This window comes from Oncorhynchus kisutch, linkage group LG13 (genome assembly GCF_002021735.2).
Source record: "Oncorhynchus kisutch isolate 150728-3 linkage group LG13, Okis_V2, whole genome shotgun sequence".
In the NCBI taxonomy this organism is placed as follows: Eukaryota; Metazoa; Chordata; class Actinopteri; order Salmoniformes; family Salmonidae; genus Oncorhynchus; species Oncorhynchus kisutch.
The window spans coordinates 43,676,539-43,700,394 of record NC_034186.2 but is presented as its reverse complement, the minus strand read 5'-3'; the positions used below and the strand labels follow the sequence as shown (position 1 = coordinate 43,700,394).

At 43.7% G+C, this 23,856-nt stretch overlaps 1 protein-coding gene across 7 annotated transcripts in view; it reads right to left on the bottom strand.

Annotated features, from left to right (window-relative positions):
* The window catches only part of patj (PATJ crumbs cell polarity complex component), a 184,424-nt gene that overhangs the window by 152,149 nt on the left and 8,419 nt on the right, over nt 1-23,856 (bottom strand). For 6 of the 7 annotated variants that reach the window (XM_020498563.2, XM_020498568.2, XM_020498565.2 and 3 more), the window contains exons 7-15: nt 14,772-14,900; nt 10,419-10,664; nt 9,961-10,063; nt 9,584-9,681; nt 9,078-9,216; nt 3,857-4,018; nt 561-640; nt 371-427; nt 127-261 (exon numbers count right to left, since the gene is read on the bottom strand). In XM_020498563.2, coding sequence (XP_020354152.2) covers nt 127-261; nt 371-427; nt 561-640; nt 3,857-4,018; nt 9,078-9,216; nt 9,584-9,681; nt 9,961-10,063; nt 10,419-10,664; nt 14,772-14,900 — 1,149 coding nt within the window. The remainder of the gene's footprint in view (nt 1-126; nt 262-370; nt 428-560; nt 641-3,856; nt 4,019-9,077; nt 9,217-9,583; nt 9,682-9,960; nt 10,064-10,418; nt 10,665-14,771; nt 14,901-23,856) is intronic. The other variant, XM_020498566.2, reaches the window with a different exon arrangement.

Sequence of the window (23,856 nt, the reverse complement as noted above, 5' to 3'; positions counted from 1 at the left end):
CCGCTCTACCTCTCCCTTCCCCCCTCCCTCAATTTATTTGGACAAGGAAAATGTTGCCCTAAGTGCTAGTGTGTGTTATCAGACGTGTGTGTTGATGGGAGACAGTAATGCCTGCCAGTACAGTACCTCCAGTAGTTCGTCCTCTGGTCTCAGGAGCCCGTGTTTGGCCACAGGGCCTTCAGGGGCCACAGAAGAGACGTAGTGGTGGCCGTCGAACGAGTCCAACTCGACCCCCAGACGCATGGTGTGGATGGGAAGAAGCTAGAAAAAGAATAGAATACTTTATTAGGCCTTGGAGAACTGTGGAGGTTTTTAATAAGGGGAACTGTGTGGCATTTGGCTTCATTTTGAGCGTATAACCGGTCGTAACCTTCGAGTACTTCTGTAGCTCAGCGTCATCTTCGATGACAGGGTCCAGTTCAACCACCTGGGGAAGGACACAAACAATGGCACTATATAATTCCTTCCATGACAATGTAGACACTATGGCTTGATCCAGTCTCATGTGTCAGTAAATAAAAGCCACCAACAGTGCTTATTCCGCCTAACGAACTGCTTACCAGAACGTCGTACTCTGGCCCCAGGGCCTGCTCCCATTTGGCCCTTAGCTCCAGCTCAGACAGAGAGACTCCCTCCATAGCTGAAAGACACAGCGACAGTGTTGACGCTTGGAGGAACGTTAATAACTGTGGCATAAGTACCTTCAAGAGATGCATGTATTGGGACATTGGGGTGCAGGGACGGGACATTAGGTTGAGGTTTGTGTGTGTCTCTGTAAAAAGGGCTAGCCTGGTCCAAGATATGTTTGTGCTTTTGCCTACGCCATTGTCAAGCCAAACACGACAATTCCAAAAGGAGTTGGCAAGAGAGCAGAAAGACTGGCACCCAGGCTGCAAAATAACTAGGCGATTCGTGCATTTGAGTGAATTGAGAGTGACCTTACGATGGCCGGTTGAAGACGTGGTTTTACGTGTCGCCCACTATCAGAGATACTCTACTATGTGTTCCACTTCATCCTATTCCATTTCCACAGTCTGTGGTGTATCCATTCAAATGACATGACTATGACGAGGCTAACTACGGTTTAGTCGAAATTACACTGTAGTGCCTGGAAATACGATGACACTGCTAAAGTAGTCAAATATTTGTGATGAGTCTTTTTTGAGTGAGATTTCACCATCTGAAATTAATCCAACGAGATTGATTCAAGGTTGAAAACAATTCTGTGCGCATGCGGTGCAGTGCAATGCGTGCGCCTGTGTGTGTGTGTGTGTGTGTGTGTGTGTGAGTGAGACACTCATTCCCTCCACTTAGATAGCACCAACGACTGAAATGTTAAACACAGAGGAATACAAAAAAATACAAATTGTCTCCAAGTCAACATGACTGTTAGACTTGACACGGTGAGAAATCAAACTTGGGACAAAGATCTCTTCCTGGTTCACAAGTATCCAAGCAAATTAACTGTACCCCAGAACTGTACCGTAAGGGTTCTGCCCCAAATGCTACTATATAGTGCGCCAAAAGTAGTGCACTTTGTAGAGAATAGGGTACTTTCTGAGAAACAGCCTCTTTATAACGAACCTGGGGGGGGTAATAAATAAACAAAATCAGCAGCAGGATGTCGAGGAAGGAGATAATATGTTGTGTGTTCATGACCAGTGTATAGATGTAAAGAGAAACTCCTCAACATTCAGAGAGCGTACTAGCGCCTCTGAACCGAGCACAATCACCCCCCCCACACACACACACACACACACACACACCCCCCTTTGAGCAGCGGGTCGCGTGCCCCTCTCTCTCTGCCCGGTGCATAAAACCTGTGACATGAGCTCCAGTACTGTGCCTGATTAAATTAGCGTCGCTAACCCCTCGCCGACGCAGCGTAAATTACGCTCCAACGTTTCACTAAATAAATACAATAATACACCGTTTTGGGATGTTGAGAAAGAGAAGGAACATCTGTTGGCCAGGCAGTGGAGAGGAGAGCACACACACACACACAGAACCTAAAAACTTACATTGTGTTTCAGTCGTTTAGCAAAGGGGGGGGTGAGAAAAGGGAGAGACCGAGAACAAATGAGTGTTGGCGCTAGGTTGGACAAGCACAATCAGGCTGGTTAAAGTGTTGGGTTACTGTCGAGTTACTGGCACAGTGGCGCTACCATAAAATATTGCCTTTGCAAGCGTGTAGTGTAATGTACTGTGAACGTTGGCGGTTCAGGCATCCATTAACAGGTCTCGTGACGCTACACTGAACTACAGCAAAACAACAAAAGCCCAGATCACAACACCTACAAGTGACAAATCGGACAACATTTTGCCCTGCAGTGGACTGGACAAGAATCAGTTTCTAACATCTTCAACTTTCAATGACTCTTATTCACATAAAGTATGGCTGGAGCCCAAATGGCACCATATTCCCTTTATAGTACACTACTTCTGACCAGGGTCCATAGGTTCATAGGGAATAGGGTCCCATTTTTTTCTCCCCATTTTCTTTATTTAACTAGGCACGTCAGTTAAGAACAAATTCTTATTTACAATGACGGCCTTGGAACAGTGGGTTAACTGCCTTGTTCAGGGGCAGAATGACAGATCTGTACCTTGTCAGGTCGGGGATTCGGTTTAGCATCCTTTCGGTTACTGGCCCAACGCTCTAACCACTAGGCTACATGCCGCCCATTTGGGACATATCCCATGTCTATGGTATTTCTCCTTCAGGTGATACTACCAAAGCAATCATCTTTAAATAGAGACAATTATCTTAAACCTTCTCTCTTTGCCCAAATCACGTGTCAACCACGGTCAAACAGTCATGCCTAATGAGTATGTCACTGATTAGATCCCTAATAATTATACAACAACAAAATGACTGTAGATTCCAAACAAAAGGTGTTTTGATTTTGCAAAAGACAAACGCATGTATGCAAAATGCACACACACACGGAAATAAGCCCTTGACAGGCCGTCATTGTTGTCCATTTGGCTTGTATTGGTTCCCCTGGGCAACAGAATACTTTATTTTGGAGATTTGGCAGGTAAAGGGTCTTGTCAGGATTCATTAGGGCCATGTGTAACGTGAGCACCCCTGTACCACACAAACTCTTCACCCTGTACCCAGCTCTAGCCTCCTGCTATTCCGTTACCCCCTCTCTTCCTCCTGTACCCAGCTCAAGCCTCCTGCTATTCCGTTACCCCCTCTGTTCCCCTTCTCGCCTTTCTTGCAGGGTGGATGTGTAGCATGTCTGTAACAGTGCCCAACAAGCCTGCTGTGGAGGCTTATGAAAGAGGGGGGTATGGGATGGAATGGTTGGGTTTGAATGACTGCGTGGCCAGCCGATGACCCGGACCCAGAAAGAGGGGAGGGGGAGGGATGTAATACAGGATCAGGTTCCAGTGCTTATGTAGTGACTGACTGTTTAAAAAGAGGGTGGGGGGGAGACAGACCACCGATGGGGGGAGAATAATAAAAGAGAAGGAAAGTGATCCCCTCATCTGAACAAGCAATATTTGTTCACCGTGACTTCTGTCACTAACGTGCAACAGGTACACATTACCTGGTTAGCTGACATTGTAACAGTTGACCGGGATGTTGACCCCTAGTTGGCCAACTATCCAACAGTCAGCTAGCAGCGCTGTGTTGACGCAGTGTGTGTAAGTGACAGCTGCCTCCCTCTAGACAACAGATGACTGACTGGGACTGCATCTACAAAGTAATGAGGCATGTGTGTGTTGTTGTTGTTCTTTGATCTGACCTGACCCAGGCACTGGGAGGATGAGGTGACAGAATGAGAGAGAGAGAGACGGATGGCTAGATTAATGAATGGACAGACTGACAGCTGGATGAGCTCACCACTGGCCAGCTGTGTTCTGCTGGTGCTCATCAGAAGTGTCTCAGTGGGCTCCGGTAGGGGGGCCACGCTGGAGGCCACGCTGGAGGCCCTCTGCAGGTCTGATGACCGAGCTTTGATCTCTGCAGACCTCTTCAGAGACACACGGGACGGCTCTCTCTGGACTACAACACACACACACACACACACACACACACACATAAACGTATCTGTTTATTTAGTCATCTGTGGTGCAGTTCTGTCATATCAAATGAAACACTAGCAGCCAGACAAAACAGCCATACTGGTCAGAACACAAGGTTGGTTGGAAAGACATGTGTTGGGGATATTTGTGGTCAATTTGAGCCAGGCCTTGCACAAATGAACACTCAATCACATTGTGTGTGCGCGTGCACGTGAGTGCGATCACATTCAACAACATTACACCCACTGCCAACAATACACGTTTTCAGAAGAAATCTGGTTGTGGGCTTTTGGAGAAAAAAATCCAGTTTCAGCTTGGATGGCCTGAGAGGAAGTGGTATAAGTTCACTGCTCACAGTGCTTTAGTTACTTCATCCTAGATATGCGACCTGGGGGAATATTTTTAGCGGAGTGTCCTCGCCAATCATTTCTGTTCCCGGTCCAGTATACATTGCCTTCAGAAAGTATTCATGCCCCTTGACTTTTTCCACATTTTGTTACGTTATAGCCTGAATTTAAAATTGATCAAATCGTCCGTCCCCCATCTACACACAACATCCCATGAAAAAATTCAAACATGTTTTTAGAAATGATCGCACAATTATTGAAAAGGAAATACAGAAATCTCTTATTTACTTAAGTATTCACACCCCTGAGTCTATACTTTGTAGAAGCACCTTTGGCAGCGATTACAGCTGCGAATCTTTCTCGGTAAGTCTAAGAGCTTTCCACACCTGTATTGTACATTTGCCCATTATTCTTTTTTAAATTCTTCAAGCTCTGTCAATTTGGTTGTAAATTATGGCTAGAAAACTATTTATGTCTTGCCATAGATTTTTCAAGTAGATCCAAGTCAAAACTGCAACTCGGCCACTCGGGAACATCCACAGTCTTCTCGGTTAAGCAATTACAGTGTAGATTTGGCCTTGTGTTTAAGGTTATTGTCCTGCTGAAAGGTGAATTAATCTCCCAGTGTCCGGTGGAACGTAAACTCAACCAGGTTTTCCTCTAGGATTTTTTGCCTATGCGTAGCTCCATTCCGCACATTATTTATCCTGAAAAACACCAAGTCCTTACCGTTTAAAAGCATACTCATAACATGACACAGCCACCACTATGCTTGAAAACATGGAGTGGTAATTCAGTAATATGTTTGGGGGCAAATCCAATACAACACAACACTTTGTATTCAGGACAAAAAGTGAATTGCTTTGCCACATTTTTTGCAGTGACTTTAGCGCTGCTATGGAATATTATTAAATCCCTTCTTTTCAATCTATTATTGTGGAGTAACTACAATGTTGTCATACGGTTTTAAAATCATCATTTGGTCTCATGGTGAAATCCCTGAGTGGGTCTCTTCCTCTCCGGCAACGGAGTTAGGGAGGAGACCTATATCTTTGTAGTTTCTGGGTGTAATGATATCCAAAGTGTAATGAATAACTTGGCCCATCTACCAATAGGTGCCCTTCTTTGTGAGGCATTGGAAAACCTCCCTGGTCTTTGTGGTTAAATCGGTGTTTGAATTTCACTGCTTGACTGAGGGACCTTACAGATAATTGTAGGTGTGGGGTGAAGAGATGAGGTAGTCCTTCAAAAATCATGATAAACACTATTATTGCACACAGAGCGAGACCATGCAACTTTGACTCCTGAACTTATTTAGGCTTGCCATAACAAAGGCGTTGACTACTTATTGACTAAAATACATTTCAGCTTTTACTAATTTGAAAATAATTCTACTTTGACATTATGGGACTTCTGGGTGTGGGCAAAAACATTCTCAATTTAAATCAATTTTATATTCAGGCTGTAACACAACAAAATGTGAACAAAGGGGTGTGAATACCTTCTGAAGGCACTGTATGCTACACCCTCCAAGTACTACACAAGTCAAGTGGACTACATGACAGAAGGTCAGTGTGTGTGTGGGGGCATGGGCAGTATACCGTCCAGCGGGGTATTTTGAAATACAGTCAGTAAGATTTAGAAAGGCATCAATAGCGTATGAAAACCTGGATGCCGCCCAACACTAGTGTACATAGAATGGAGCAGTACATTTACAACGCTAACAGTGTTCAGTTAGCACTGTATGCCTTTCCCCCCACTGGTGTAATGAAACAACAGTCCAGGAGAGATAAGAATCCCACTGTGGCTTAACTTGCTCTTCTAAATCACCTCTCGCACCGCTCGGCTGACCTATAGTACCGGACACGGACTCGTAGAAGTCGCAGGAAATTAGGTCATAGATCTTGGGCCGCTTTGCCGACGAGATACTTTTTGGAAATTACAGCAAGTAAACACATTCCTTATCGCAATCTTCCCCTGTGATGCTGGATGGTAATTGGAAATGGCCGGAAGGAGTATGAACTTATTGTACAGGGTCATGTCCCAAACGGCACCATATTCCCTATTAAATGCCTACGCAAAGTATTCACACCCCTCGACTTCTTCCACATTGTGTTGGGTTACAGCCCGAATTTTAAATTATTTAAATTGAGATTCTCTCTCACTAGCTTACACACAATACTCCATAATATCAAAGGTGTATTATGTTTTTAGACATAAAAAATATATATATTACAAATGCAAAGCTGAAATGAATGACTTGAGTCATTAAGTATTCAACCATTTTGTTATGGCCAGCCTAAATAAGTGCTGAACAACTCACATAATAAGTTTAATGGACTCACTCTGGATGCAATAAGTGTTTAACACAATTTTTTTTTTTATGACTACCTCATCTCTGTACCCAACAGATACAGGTAATTGTAAGGTCCCTCAGTCGAGCCGTTCATTTCAAACACAGATTCAACCACAAAGAGCAGGGCCCAGATTCACAAAACCTTAAAGAATTTCTTCTCAACTTACTTCTCCCCCTTAACTATAGACTTAAGAAAGTTAAGCAAAGTTGCTATTCCTCAAAAGGTTCTTGGAAATGTTATTGTGCCATTTCTTATGTTTCTCCTTAAGCAAAAAGTTAAGAACTTAGATTCTTGAAAATAAATGCCTTGGGAAATGTTATTAATTCCAAGATAGCTAAACCCTCATCTTAAACTCGGGGCAGTGAGAGAAAAAAAACTCCTGAAATGAATTGAACATATTAATTTCACTCTAACTTAACCTTAAAGTTTCAGTATTCATTATTTTAAACACAATAACATGTTTTAGCATATTTCTTTCTGAGATTACTGTTCTAACGCGATTGCTAGCTAGATAGCTAACTGTTGCCTAGCAACAAACATCTTCATAAGATTCGTAAGTTTGAATGATTTTCTTACGATCTTAAGATACTGTTAAGGAATTGCACTTATGAATTTCTATTTTTTTCCCCTTAAGAAGCTTCTTAAGTTTTTGCGTAAGACGTATTTTATCCCTTTGAGCATGGTGAAGTTATGAATTACACTTTGGATGGTGTATCAGTACACCCAGTCACTACTAACAGTTGCTGGAGAGGAAGTACACCACTCAGGGATTTCACCATGAGGCCAATGGTGACTTTAAAACAGTTACAGATTAATAGCTTCTGATAGGAGAAAACTGAGGATGGATCAACAACGTAGATATTCTACAATACTAACTAGTTATTCCACAATACAGTAAAACTACCCAAAAAATATGGCAAAGAAATTAACTTTATGTCCTAAATACAAAGTGTTGGGGCTTCCCGAGCAGCGCAGTGGTCTAAGGCCCTGCATCGCAGTGCTAGTTGTTCCACTAGAGATTCTGGGTTAGAGTCCAGGCTCTGTCGCAGTCGGCCGCGACCGGGAGACCCATGGGGCAGTGCACAATTGGCCCAGTGTCATCCGGGTTAGGGGAGGGTTTGGCCGACAGGGATGTCCTTGTCCCATCGCGCACTAGCAACTCCTGTGGCGGGCCAAGCGCAGTGCACGCTGACACAGTCGCCAGGTGTACAGCGTTTCCTCCGACACATTGGTGCGACTGGCTTACGGGTTATGTGGGCATTGTGTCAAGAAGCAGTGCATCTTGGTTGGGTTTCGGGGGAGGCAGGGCTCTCGACCTTCGCCTCTCCCGAGTCCGTACGGGATTTGCAGCGATGAGACAAGACTGTAACTACCAATTGGATAACACAAAATTGGGGAGAAAATGCAATACTAAGTGTTATATTTGGGACAAATCTAACAACACATAACGGAGTACCACTCAAGCATACCAATGTTATTGGTATGCTTGTCATCGGCAAGGACTATGGAGCTTTTTTAGGATAAAAAGAAACGGAATAGAGCTAAGCACAGGCAGAATCCTAGAAGAAAACCTGTTTCAGTCTGCTTTCCAACAGACACTGGGAGAGGAATTCACCTTTCAGATGTACACAAGCTAAAACACAAGGCCAAATATACACTGTAGTTGCTTACACAGACGACATTGCATGTTCCGGAGTGGCCAGTTACAGTAGACTTAAATCTGCTTGAAAATCAATGCAAGACTTGAATGGCTGTCAATAAATTATCAACAACCAACATGACAGGGCTTGAAAAAACTGTAAAAGGATCATGTGCAAATATTGTACAATCCAGGTGTGCAAAGCTCTTAGACTGAATGACCCACAGCTGTAATTGCTGCCAAAGGGGATTCTAACATGTATTGACTCAGGGGTGTGACTACTTATGTAAATTAGATATATTTCTGTCATTAGTTTTCAATAAATTTGCAAAAATGTCTAAAAACTTGTTTTCACTTTGTCATTATGGGGTATTGTGTGTAGATGGGTGAGAGGAAAAACATTTTTTTAATCCATTTTGAATTCAGGTTGTAAGACAACAAAATGTCGAATAGGTCAAGTGGTAGGAATTCTTTCTGAAGGCACTGTAGGGAATAGGGTGCCATTCGGGACGATCCCCAGGACAGGAGTTAGGAAGGTGAAGTTGGCATTTCTGTCGACTTCCATAAGGGAAATGCCCATAGTTTCTATGAAGTTAGTGGATTTAGGGTACAGTGCTGTAGAAGGGGTAGTGACACGTTTGTAATACACACACATTCATGCGCACACGCACAGGTGACTGATGAATAGACCCTTACCTTTGTCCAGGGACCTCTCCAGTGAGGGTCTGGGCGAGGCCATCTTCCTGGCCAGGGTGAGGTGGACCATCTGGCCCGTCTGCTTCATTACCCCCAGAACCTCCTGGTTCGTGAAGCCCTGCAGGCTCACCCCGTCCATCTGACAAAGGAACAGTCCAAAATTACTTACTTCACCCTATCCATCAGACACAATGGAAGAGTCCAAAAGTACTTACCTCAGCCCGTTCATCTGAAACAATTGAACAGGCCAACATGACTCAAGTCATTGAGAACACTCTTTTCTATAGAAACCTGACAAAGGCCTGATATGGTTGTGTTATACTGTGAAGTATGGGTTTTGTTGGTTAGCCATGCCCAAACAAACCTGACTCAGATTTAATCATCTAAATCAGATGTTAAGTGCTGTGTTGGGACATTTCAAGAAGGGGTGGAAAGGTCACTATCTCTCACTGTGCACATGCACACGTAAGGGTTAATTAAGGTGGCACTCATTAAAAGCTGATTACGGGTCTCACTGCTATGATCCTGTCGTGGATGCGTATGTTCCCGCTCTGCTCAGCTGCACTCCCAGGAACTACATTCTTCACAAACACTCCCAACGCGTCTGACACACAGTGAGCAAGAAAAAGCAGAGAGATCAGAGAGAGAGATCAGAGAGAGAGATCAGAGAGAGAGATCAGAGAGAGAGAGAGAGAGAAAGGGGTGGAGAGAAAGAGCGATAAATGGAGAGGGGAATAAAGCAACAAGACAACAAAACAAAAAACAATCCATTGCAACCAGTGTCAAAGCATTGAGTGACATTAAATAACAGATCTGAGTGCAAGAGGGGTTAGGGGACTAGGATTAGGGGCTAAAGTTAACATGATATAGGGCATTAACCTACCTTCACTGGTAAAGGCATTGTAACCGATGATGGAGATGCCTAGGCTCTGGCCCTCCTCCTTCATCAGAGGCACTTCATGGATCTCATAACCCTCCAGGTTGGGCTGGAACAAATAGGGAAACAGACAAAGACATAGAGCAGCTATACGGTACGTGGATTTGTTGCCATTTGTATTTAACTACGCAAGTCAGTTAACGACGCTGGGCCAATTGTGCGCTGCCCTATGGGACTCCCAATCAAGGGCCGGTTGTGATACAGCCCGGAAGAGAACCAGGGTGTCTAGTGACGCCTCTAGCGATGAGATGCAGTGCCTTAGACCGCTGCGCCACTCTGGAGCCCCAAAAACATACTTTTTAATTGGTGTGTGGGTGTGCGCGGAGACGGGCAGGGGCAACAGGAGGTCTGTGCATGGTGAGAACGTTTGCATGCACGTGTCCCCCATTCCCTGTCTCACTTACAGTCCTGCTGAGCCTGCGCTGGGGTCCGACTGCAGGCAGTGGGGGCAGGGCTGAGACGGGACTGGCGGCGGGCGGGGGAGGGGGCGGCAAAGAGGTGGAGGGCTGTCCCGAGGGGTCACGGGCGATGAGCATGCGCACACGGCTCCCGCAGCCCTGCAGCACCTTGACCACCTGGTCACTGGCCAGGCCCCACGTGGGGGTCTCCCCGATACGCAGGATGTGGTCGCCGGTACGCAGACGACCATCCTAGGAGGGAGAGTGGGGGTGTAGAGAGAGAGAGAGGGGGGGGAAGCGGGATAGGGAGAGAGGGGAGGGAGAGGAGAGAGCGAGAATATTTCTCAACAAAATTTTAACTAACTTGAAATCTTACTGCACGTCATACACAATGCATTATAATTCATGGCCTAGGAATAACCACACTATGGATTTCACATAATTTCTTATAGTTTGTAAAAGTGTGCCAGTACATAAAAGAACCACCCAGAAACTCTGCTCATATTCAGTAGCCTCAGACCATTTCAGCCAATGTGGTCCAATGCATTTTTCATCCCACTTGAACAGGGTAGTCCCACCCTGGCCCGCACAGCTAAACTAAGAAATCTATTCCCCGACATGCAGGTCAAGCAGAACAAACTCAGACTAAAAAGAGATCATGATATACAAAGAGATGGGGAGAATGGCAGCCTTTGTGGAAAGACAGATGAAAATCTTTTGATGCATAAACTTGACACAGAAAATCTCCCCAACTTCTCTCCCTGGGTCTGTGCACGGGACAACAGGGGCTCATGGAAGGAAGATGGGTGCAGCCATTAAACGTTGAAATGGGAAACGCCAGGGTCTAACAAAGCCCCAATTTTGACAGCGTTTTTGGAGCATAAAATCCAGTGATGTGTGAAATGCTGCACTGTGCCTTTTGAACAAGCAGGGTTTTGTTGACTATGCCCGGGCTCTCTTGGACATTCAGAGAACGAGAGAGCGAGAGAAAGTGAGAGAGGGAGCAACAGAGAGAAAGAAAGAAAGAAAGAGAAAAAAATTTAGAGAAAAAAAAGAGTGAGGGGGAGAGGGGAGGACTGGTGCAAGGGGCTTTCAAAAACAAGGGAGAGTTTTTTAAATCCAGATCTCTCCTGGATAACACTTTCTTAGAGGTTAAAACCAACATTGACAGAGTTTTTTTTTAACAAATCGAATGACATGTTCCCATGTTAACTCAAACTGAATACACCAAGGAAAAAAGCTAAGCGTTGAGTGGATGTGGAGAAGAAAGGGGATGCTTGTAAATGAGCATCGGCTGTGTCAGGGACTTTGGGCGTATTCAAGTAAATCTTTGGTGAACATCTCTGTAATTGCGAACAGAAAAGCAGTCCTTCGAGCCGGACGTGGGGCGAGCTGGCTCTGTGTAGCCAGGATGTAATCCCCTTACAAGGTGATTCTTTTTTTCCCCCTCCGGCTCAATGGCTATTATAATGTAACTGAGCCTTTTGTGGGACGCGCTCGGCATTAATTCAGCTAAACTGGCTGTTACTATTCATAGGGGATGACCGGTCTGGAAGATTGTTAAAGCAAAGCTCTGAGTATGTAATGGTGTAGTAGGCCTACTGCTGAGGACTATTGGGCAATGGGAAAAAAAAAGGGGGTCACAGCCGACATCTTGAATCGTCTAATCAAATTCTTAAATTTGACTTTTCAAAATTGACTAATCCGTTTACGCATACATTTATTTCATATTTTTACTGAACCTCTATTAAAACTAGGTAAGTCACTTAAGAACAAATTCTTATTAACAACGACAGCCTAGCAGAAGGCAAAAGGCCTCCTGCGGGGACGGAAGCTGGGATGAATTTTTATTTATATATATATATATATATATATATATATATATATATAGGACATAACATACTTCACGAGAAGAGACACCACAACACTACATAAAGAGACACCATAGCATGGCAGACATCATAGCATGGCAGCAACACAACAACATGGTAGAAACATTATTCTTGCAAAAAGGGCAAGAAGGTGGGGACAACAATACATCACACAAATCAGCCACAAGTCAGTAAGTGTCCATGATTGAGTCTTTAAACGAAGAGATCGATATAAAACTGTCCAGTTTGAGTGTTTTTTACAGCTTGTTCCAGTCGCTAGCTGCAGCGAACTGAAAGGTTCAGAGAGTCACCCAGGGATGTGTGCGCTTTGGGGATCTTTATCAGAATCAGAATGTGACTGGCAGAACAGGTGTTGTATGTGGAGGATGAGGGCAGCAGAAGATATCTTAGATATGAGGGAGTGAGGCCTAAGAGGATTTTATAAATAAGCATCAACCAGTGGGTCTTGTGACGGGTATACAGAGATTACCATTTTACAGAGGAGTAGAGTGCAGTGATGTGTCACATGAGGAGCATTGGTGGAAAATCTGATGGCCCAAGGATAAAGAACAGCTAGCAGCTTGAGAGCACCCTCACCTGCCGATCTATAAATGATGTCTCTGATCTAGCATGGGTAGGATGGTCATCTGAATCAGGGTTGGTTTGGCAGCTGGGGTGAAAGAGGAGCGATAACGAGAGGATCGATAACGATAGAGGAAACCAAGTTGACTTAACATGCAGCTTTGATTTGTGCTGAGAGTAGGACAGTGTAACATCTAGCCATTATCTCACAAGTACTTGTATGAGGTGACTGACTACCTCAAGCGATAAACCCTCAGGGGTAGTAAACACACCAGTGGAGGTGTTCAGAACAAGGTTAAGGGCTGAGAAAGCTTGTTGGACACTAAGAAAGCTTTGTTGTACAGCATTTAACATCAAATCCAGGGAGGGGCTAGCCGAGTATAAGAATATAATCTGCATATAAATGGATGAGAGAGCGTCCTATTGCCTGAGCTATGTTGATATAAATTGAGAAGAGCGTGGGGCCTAGGATCGAGCCTTGGGGAACTCCCTTGGTGACAGGCAGTGGCTGAGACAGCAGATGTTCTGACTTTATACAATGCACTCAGAGAGGTAGTTAGCAAACCAGGCCAGCAAACCCCTCAGAGACACCAATACTCCTTAACCGGCCCACAAGAATGGAATGGCCGAATCAAAAGCTTTGGCCAAGTCAATACAAAGAGCAGCACAACATTGTTTAGAAACAAGGGCAATGGTGACATAATTGAGGACCTTTAAGGTTGCAGTGACACACCCATAATCTGAGAGGAAACCAGATTCCATAACAGAGAGAATACTATAGACATCAAGAAAGCCAGTCAGTTGATTATTGACAAGTTTTTCCCACACTTTTGACAAACAGGACAAAATAGAAATAGGCCCATAACAGTTAGGATCAGCTTGATCTCCCTTTAAATGGACACACCGTGGCTGCCTTCCAAGCAATGGGAACCTCCCCAGAGAGGGGAGAGGTTAAAAAGGTCAGAGAGAGCCTTGGCGATGATAGGGGCAGCAACCTTAAAGAAGAAAGGGTCTAAACCATCTGAACCATTAGTGTTTTGGGGGTCACTACATGAAAGAGCCCCCCCCAAAAAAAAAAAAATCTGACACAAGAAGCTTGTTCTGAAGTGTAAATCCTATTTCTGAGAGAGAAAATTTTTTTGGGGAAACTTATTTTTATATATAACCCTTATTTTAGGCACTAAACCATTTCCATATATACTTCCATAAATTGTTTTAACTAGTAATGGGGACCTTCAAATTAGTCTTGTGTGGTTGGTGGGCATCCAAGGGAGAACGCCATCGTGTTCGTGAGAGTCTCAGCTTTCCACAGAGGGGTCATATTAGTGTGTCGGCTAAACCGTTAAGACACTACACACATTTTCGTGACCTCATGCTCTGACAAACACCACTCTAGCTCTGCCACCTTTTACCTCAAATGCAGAAGGATATTGGCGTGGATTGAGACACAGCCCATGCAAAAAAAAAAAAAAAAAAAACATCTCTAGCAAAAAAGACAGATTTTGATGGGGATGTTTTTTTATGTTCATGTGGTTTCCGCGGAGCACAACCATTGTAGGCCGAGGTTTAAAGGGTGGGTGGGCATGTGTGTGAGCGCGTGCATCTCAGTCCCCAGATCGCAACCTAATTCAACACTTGTCGGAGATTCTGGAGCTGCACCTGAAACAGCCGTTTCCACCACCGTCAACATAATTTGGTGTTATGGGACTCCTCCTGGAAGAATGACATCGCATCCCTCCAATAGAGTTCCAGACACTTGAAGAATTTATATTAAGGTAAATTGAAGATGTTCTTGCATCTTGTGGTGGCCCAACGCCCTATCAAGACACTTTGTTGGCATTTACTTTATTTTTGCAGTTACCTGCATTAACTTTGAAAGCATAAGTATATGTTATGTCTAATATACCTTATCAGCCACACTGTTTGGCACCAGGGTCCTCACCACCACTCCTGTGGCCTTGCCTCCAACAATACCGAAGCCCAGGCCCGAGCCGTCGTTCACCAGCTCTATCTCCTCCACATGGCCCCACTGCTCCTGGACGGTCGATACAGCGAGAGAGGGAGAAAGACAAGAGTGAATGATTGATTCATACAAACCCAATGTGTGTGAGCAGGGCTGTGATAGAATCAGTGATTGAAGGATAATCCTGTTTAGTAATAAGACACAGAATTGTGCTTTACTGCAACATGGTTGCAAAGGTCTCAGAAAACCTTTCGTTTTTTTTTTTAGATTGGACCTGTGGTTCTGGACTAAAAAAAGCATGTTCAATCAAGATTTTTAATTAAAAGTGCTTCTTAGACCAGGACTAGAGTGAAAACGACCCTTAGTCTGAGGCCTGCCAGAGTAAGCCTTATCAATTATCAGTGCATAAGTGACCTGCAATATTAACTTAAAACTGCACATGGGTGTGGGGAAATATTGGGCCCAACTTAATGGTTTTCGCTAAAATGTCCAAAATATAAACGAAGCGGCTGATCAACGTGAAGGTCAGCGAGTCCCTTGGGTCCTGTTCTAAAGCCTCCTTCCTCCCTGATCACACACCCAGTCACCTGATCTCCCCACCCCGTCCTAATCACCATGGCGTCTAGTCCACGGCTTTTTATTAACCAACCAATCGGCTGCTACAATCAGAACAGCTCTTTTCTCTTATTACACGGCGTTATCTGATGGGTGACTTCCTCTGCAGTTTGCTCTGTCTAATGAAACCTCATTGTGGTGTCTTATGTACTGCAGCCCACTGGGGTGACAAAGCTTTTCTGCCCCTCCTGCTCACTGCTTATCCCGCTTACAGAAGAAAAGTGAAGAGCCATTTCCCAGATAAGAAGTGGAGCTTCACAGTCAGCAACACAGATGTGTTTTGTGGCGAGGGCTGGTTTCCGTCTGAGCTTTCAGGCCAAATTAACGAGTGTTGCTTGTTCACTTACGAGGAGAGTTGTAAGCAGGCTTGGTTAAGTTCAATAAGCGACTTTGTGAGAGTAAGGAAGCAGATTCAATTAAACTTGTTTTACAACTTCTACAGTCCGTGTGAACGCATCTTATTCTGAAAAAAGAGCATCTAGATGTGAAGAGTCTATCTGCTGGGTTTAACAGTACAGAAAGGCATTCAAATCAAATTGTATTTGCCACATGCACCAAATACAACCGGTGTAGACCTTACAGTGAAACGCTTACTTACATGACCGTAACCAACAATGCTTTCAGAAGTTAAGAAAAAAAATGGTTTGGTAAAAAAATAGAAAAGTAACAAATAATTAAAACAGCAGTAAAATAACAATAGCAAGGCTATATACAGGGGTACCGATACAGAGTCAATGTGCAGGGGAACCGGTTAGTCAAGGTAAGATGTACATGTAGGTGGAGTTAAAGTGACTATGCATAGATAACAGAGCAGCAACAGCATAAAAGAGGGGTGGGGGTGGGGCAATGCAAATAGTCTGGGTAGCCGTTTGATAAGCTGTTCCAGGAGTCTTATGAGTTGGGAGTAGATGCTGTTTAGAAGCCTCTTGGTACTAGACTTGGCGCTCGAGTGCCACTTGCCGTGCGGTAGCAGAGAGAAGTCTTTTTAATTTATTTCACCTTTATCTAATTTAACCAGGTAGGCATGTTGAGAACAAGTTCTCATTTACAACTGGTCAAGATAAAGCAAAGCAGTTCCTACGGGGGATGCAGAGCTGTTGGCCAGGGTAGCCAGGTGGAAAGTGTGGCCAGTCGTAGAGAAATGCTTATTGAAATTCTAGATTATCTTGGAGTTATCGGTGGTGACAGTGTTTCCTAGCGTCGGTGCAGTGGGCAGCTGGAGTCTGACAATTTTTAGGACCTTCATCTGACAACGCCTGGTATAGAGGTCCTGGATGGCAGGAAGCTTTGCCCCAGTGACGTACTGCGCTGTATGCAGTACCCTCTGTAGTGCCTTGCAGTCAGAGGCCATGCAGTTGTTGCATCACTGCCGGGTATGGCCAGTCAGGATGCTCTCGATGATGCAGCTGTAGAACCTTTTGAGGATGGGAGGACCCATGCCAAATTTTTTCAGTCTCCTGAGGGGGGAAATAGATTTTGTCATGCCCTCATCACAACTGTCTTGGTGTACTTGAACCATGTAAGTTTGTTGGTGATGGACGCCAAGGAACTTGAAGCTCTCAACCTGCTCCACTGCAGCCCTGTCGATGAGAATCGGGGCGTGCTCTGTCCTCTTTTTGCTTTAGTCCACAATCATCTCCTTTGTCTTGATCACGTTGAGGGAGAGGTTGTTGTCATGGCACCACACAGCCAGGTCTCTCACCTCCTCCCTATAGGCTGTCTCACAGTTGTTGGTGATCAGGCCTATGACTGTTGTGTCATCAGCAAACTTGATGATGGAGTCATGCCTGGCCATAAAGCCATGAGTGAACAAGGAGTACAGCAGGAGACTTAAACATACACCCCTGAGGGGCTCCCGTGTTGAGGATCAGCGTGGCGGATGTGTTGTTACCCATCTTTACCACCTGGGGGTGGTCATCAGGATGTCGAGGATCCAGTTTCAGAGGGAGGTGTTAAGTTCCAAGGTCCTTAGCTTGGTGATGAGCTGAGGGCACTATGGTGTTGAACACTGAGCTGTAGTCAATGAATAGCATTCTCACATAGGTGTTCCTTTTGTCCAGGTGGGAAAGGGCAATGTTGAGTGCAATAGAGATTGCATCATCTATGGATCTACGTTATGTAAATTGGAGTGGGTCTAGGGTTTCTGGGATAAATGGTGTTGATGTGAGCCATGACCAGCCTTTCAAAGCACTTCATGGCTACAGATATGAGTGCTACGGGTCAGAAGTCATTTAGGCAGGTTACCATAGTGTTTTTGGACACAGGGACTATGGTGGTCTGCGTGAAACAGGTTGGTATTACAGACTTAGACAGGGAGAGGTTGAAAATGTCAGGTGAAGACACTTGCCAGTTGGTCAGCGCATGCTCGAAGTACACGTCCTGGTAATCCGTCTGGCCCTGCGGCCTTGTGAATGTTGACCTTTTTAAAGGTCTTACTCACATCGGCTGCGGAGAGCGTGATCACACAGTCGTCCAGAACCACTGATGCTCTCATGCATGTTGTTTCAGTGTTACTTGCCTCGAAGCGAGCATAGAAGTAATTTAGCTCGTCTGGTAGGTTCATGTCACTGGACATCACGTGGCTCTGCTTCCCTTTGTTTTGTGTAATAGTTTGCACGCCCTGCCACACCCGACGAGCGTCAGAGCCGGTATAATACAATTCAATCTTAGTCCTGTATTGATGCTTTGCTTGTTTGATGGTTCGTCGGAGGGCATAGCGGGATTTCTTATAAGCTTATTTAGCAGATTTGCTAAAAGGAGGGCGAGGGAGAGCTTTGTACTCGTCTCGGTGTGTGGAGTAAAAGTGGTCTAGAGTGGTGTTTCCCCCCTGGTTGCACATTTAACATGCCATTAGAAATTAGGTAAAACAGATTTGCGTTTCCCTGCATTAAAGTCCCCGGCCACTAGTGGCACCGTTTTCCTGTTTGCTTATATGCCAGCATTGGTTTGTGGTGGTATATAAAACAAAAAAAATACAGATGAAAACTCTTGGTAAATAGTGTGGTCTACAGTTTATCATGATATACTCTACCTCAGGTGAGCAAAACCTTGAGACTTCCTTAGACTTCGTGCACCAGCTGTTTACAAATATACATGGACCGCCACCCCTGGTCTTACCAGAGGGCGCTGTTCTGTCCTGCCGAAAAGCTTGAAACCCGCCAGCTGTATGTTATTCATGTCGTCGTTCAGCCACGACTCGGTGAAACATAAGATATTACAGCTTTTAATGTTACGTGTATACATGACCGTAGTTAGTCTATTTTATTATAGATTGATTGTACGTTGGCTAATAGGACCGATACCTCTTTCTCCTGCAAATGACAGGGATGAGGTCCTTGATGGGCGTCTGAAGTAAATCCTTTGCGTCCGACTCGTTGAAGAAAAAAATATTCCTCCAGTACAGTGTGAGTTATTGCTGTCCTGATATCTAGAAGCTATTTTGGTGATAAGACGTAGGGCAGACATTATGTACAAAATAATTTACAAATAACTAGAAAAAAAATAGCACAATTGGTTACGGTATCGTAAAAACGGCAGCCATCTCCTTCAGCGCCATAGGCTAATTGATTTTATCACATAAAAAAAGTATGTCTACATGCTACACCCTTCTGTCATGGCAACTAAACAGAGCCCAAATTCTCATATTTAATATAGGCCAAGCAACTGCCTGTTGGAACAATAACTATTCACTTAACTAGACATCATGAGAATTAAACACAGTATTTGAACAACTTCATTAATGTAACTAAAGACCTAACATACACTTGATATTCTCAATCCCACAAATGCTGTGAGCAGGGACTGAAAAACAATTCAGGGAAAACAGTGGGCCAAAGTGCATTTCCTTCCATATTGACAGTTCAGCCCCATGAAAGGTTAAATAATTATTAGACAATAGAGTTGTCTAACGAAACACAAACAAACAAACGTCTGGGTTATTGACAGTTTTAATGAGAAAGCCATAATGGGAACGTTCATCCCAAGCACTCAGTTTCAGAGAAGAAAAACAGTTTTACTGGGAGCCTGGAACAACATGCCTCCCAGATCATCCCTCCTGGAAGCAAGGTCCGTATTAGGAGTAGGAATGCTGATCTGACATCAGGTCCCCCCCCCCGTCCATGTAATCTTATTCATTATGATTCAAAATATATCCTATAATTAGCACTCAGACTTTGTGGGCCAAGCATCTCATTACAGTATAGAAGTGTATAATGTCAGACATATTTTTTTAAATGTTCAAAGAAACGTAGGGTTTAAGATTATGCCAACGTGCTCTAGAAGCCATGTTTAGTGAGAATGTCAGGTATGAGGTGGGTGGACAAGAGAGAGGAACGCTCCAGAGCAATATTAGCGTCTGTACAATTTGCAATTTAAGGCACAGAAACAAAAGGAAACCAATCCCTGAAGCAAACCTAGGTCAATATTTTCTCAGCTTTTCACAATAAGAGCTAGTTTGGATGGACAGAAGGCAGGGGGGGGGCTTGTTTAAAAGAGGAGCTTGGGAGCCGAGGAACATTTGTTTAAGGGGAAGATTCAGTTGATGGGTATCAGGGACAAGAGGGGCCGAATGACATCATGAGATGTTGTGCGGAAGAATCGTTGTGCGGATGTTGCTTTTGGCCTCCCTCAAAAAGGTAGAGAGAGATTGTTTTCCATCTATACGGAGCCCTGTCACACTGACGGAAACTATGACCGTAAAAATATGCAATAAACAGGATGGCGATCAGAGTGATTTTATGTCACCTTTTCACAACATAACCCAACAGTTACGAAGAGAGAGAGTGGTGCCAAGTAGGGCAGGGACGATACCAGTATCGCGATACTCGTTAGGGTCATAGCAAGGAAACAAAACACAAAGCGGATTTTACTTATTGGAAGGCAGCCCCTAATGTCAGAAACAAACATATTTTCATCCTGTCACATGTATTTATTTACTTTCCAAGTTATAGCACACTGTTACATACAGCAGGACTTTTAAAAGGACTCAACAGTTGGGTCCGCTTCGTGTTTTTATTTTTGCCACTGGAAAAAAATATTACGATACTGGTATCGTCACAGCCCTAATGCCAAGCTGACAATTCAAGAGAATCAGCGAGCGGTGTCTGGGTTTTTGTAGAGGCGGAATCTTGGCTCAGGGTAATAGATAGGCCAGGGAAAACTGCAATAAAAATCAAGTCCAGATTTTTTTCTTTTTTGCCAGCGCTCCATTAAACACAACCTCAAGAGAAACATGAATAAAACACAAGGTAAAGCAAGGCCCCAGCTTGATGCGTAAGCAGGATATGGCCTCAATCCAAACTGGATTAAAAACAGGAATAGTGAAAAAGCACACGATAATGACCTCAATCGCTGGAACTAGGCCTAACTTGTCTGTTGTCTCGTTTGCATTACTTTTTTCTTTTTTTCTTTGAGGGCTTTTCTTTGTGGTTATTTAAAAAAGGTCCAATGCAGCTGTTTTTATCTCAATATCAAATCATTTCTGGGTAACAATTAAGTACATTACTGTGATTGTCAATTTAAAACTAAACACAGCTTCAGAACAATTTGTCATGTAATAATTTTGAGACATGGATTGCGTGTGTGCCATTCAGAGAGTGAATAGTCAAGACAAAAGATTGAAGTGCCTCTGAGCAAGGTATCGTAGTAGGTGCCAGGTGCACCAGCTTGTGTCAAGAACTGCAACACTGCTGGGTCTTTCACGATTAATAGTTTCCTGTGTGAATCTCGAATGGTCCACCACGCAAAGGACATCCAGCCAACTAGACAACTGTGGGAAGCATTGTAGGAACGATTTCAACACCTTGTAGAGTCCATGCCACAACAAAATGAGGCTGTCCTGAGTTTAAAAGGGGGTTGCCGTGCAACTCAAATTTAGGAAGATGTTTTTAATGTTTTGTACACTCATTGCATATGAAACACAAGGTAATCATGTTTTTGACTGCACTGGGCCTTTAATTTAATGTGCAGCGGTTAGGACTGTTTCTGTTTATAACAAATATATGCCGTATGTTTGTTGTCGGAGCTTCAGGTTAATCGTATACGTCACCCCAGTGTTGATATAGCCGGTCTCATTTTCACCCACTGCAAGTTGCTCATTCTACAACTCCCTTCACATGTCAGTTCTCATAAAAAAATTCAACCTATTTGCACCAATATAGTTTAATGACAATAACACTTTATTAATAACTACCAATCTTTGCCTGCTTATATATACATTGAACAAAAATATAAAACGCAACATGCAATCATTTCAAAGAGTTACAGTTCATATAAGGATTTATTTTATTTCGCCCTAATCTATGGATTTCACATGACTGGGAATACAGATATGAATCTGTTGGTCACAGATACAGGAAAACAACTAGGGACATGGATCAGAAAACCAGTCAGTATCTGGACCATTTGCATCATGCAGGGCGACGTCTCCTTTGCATATACAGTACCAGTCAAAAGTTTAGACACGACTTCACATTTGAGGGCTTTTCCTTACTTTTTACTATTTTCTACATTGAAGAATAATAGTGAGGACATCAAAACTATGAAATAACACATGGAGTCATGTAATAACCCAAAAAAAAGTGTTATCAAAATATATTTTAGATTCTTCAAAGTAGTCACCCTTTTCCCTGATTACAGCTTTTTTACACACTCTTGGCATTCTCTCAACCAGCTTCATGAGGTAGTCATCTGAAATGCATTTCAATTAACAGGTGTGCCTTGTTAAAAGCTCATGTGTGAAATTTCTTATCATCTTCTTAATGCATTTGAACCAATCAGTTGTCTTGTGAAAAGGTAGGGTTGGTATACAGAAGACATCCCTATTTGGTAAAAGACCAAGTCCATATTATGGTAAGAACAGCTCAAATAAGCAAAGAGAAAGACATGAAGGTCAGTCAAGCCGTAAAATTTCAAGAACTTCCAATCGGTTCTTCAATTGCTGCCGCAAAAACCATCAAGCGATATGATGAAACTGACTCATGAGGACCGCCACAGGAAAGGAAGACCCAGAGTTACCTCTGCTGCAGAGGATACGTTCATTAGAGTTAATAGCCTCAGAAATTGCAGCCCAAATAAATGCTCCAGAGTTCAAGTAACAGACACATCAACTGTTCAGAGGAGACTGTGTGAATCAGGCCTTCATGGTCGAATTACTGCAATGAAACCACTACTAAAGGACACCAATAAGAAGAGACTTTCTTGGGCCAAGAAACACAAGCAAGGCCATTAGACCAGTGGAAATTTGTTCTTTGGTCTGATGAGTCCAAATTCGAGATTTATGGTTCCAACCGCCGTGTCTTTGTGAGACGCAGAGTAGGTTAACAGATGATCTGCACATGTATGGTTCCCACGTGAAGCATGGATGAGGTGGTGTGACGGTGCTTAGCTGGTGACACTGTCAGTGATTTATGTAGAATTGAGTTTTTGTTTATTTTATTTTTTACAGGGACAGTGCACATTGATCAACATTTCAGTAAAAGTGCCGGTTTTAGCCAGCCGGGTCATTTTCAAACGCAGTCCCTGGGCAGGTTATTAAAAACAATTACAATATAGACAATAGCAACATAGGACAAGTAAGACATAGCATACAGACAGAACAAAAAGCAGCAAGACAAAATTTATAAAAGCGACAAAGTGTTTCCACACCTCACAAGCTACAGACATGGAAAGCGGCAACACACAGCTAGGGACCATGTTCACAAATCTGATTTACCTTTAGCGATGTCTTCAAGCATTTTGTGAAAGTGTGATATGTGGTGCAGTTGTGTCTGATGGCAGTGTATTCCAGAAATTCAAGGCACACTTAACCAGCATGGCTACCACAGCATTCTGCAGTGATACGCCATCCCATCTGGTTTGCACTTAGTGGGAATATAATTTGTTTTTCAACAGGACAATGACCCAACACACTTCCAGGCTGTGTAAGGGATTTATGACCAAGAAGGAGAGTGATGGAGTGCTGCATCAGATGACCTGGCCACCATAATAACCCGACCTCAACCCAATTGAGATGGTTTGGGGTGAGTTGGACTGCAGAGTGACGGAAAAGCAGCCAACAAGTGCTCTGCATGTGGGAACCCCTTCAAGACTGTTGGAAAAGCATTCCAGGTGAAGCTGGTTGAGAGAATGCTAAGAGTGTGCAAAGCTGTCATCAAGACAAAGGGTGGCTACTTTGAAGAATCTGAAATATAAAATAATGTTGATTTATTTAACACTTGTTTGGTTACTACATGACTCCATGTGTCATTTCATAGTTTTGATGTCTTCACTATTACTCTACAACGTAGAAAATAGTAACAATAAAAGAAAAACCTTTGAATGAGTAGGTGTCCAAACTTTTGACTGGTACTGTAGTTGATGAGGCTGTTGATTGTGGCCTGACGTCCTAATCTTCTTCAATGGCTGTGCGCAGTTG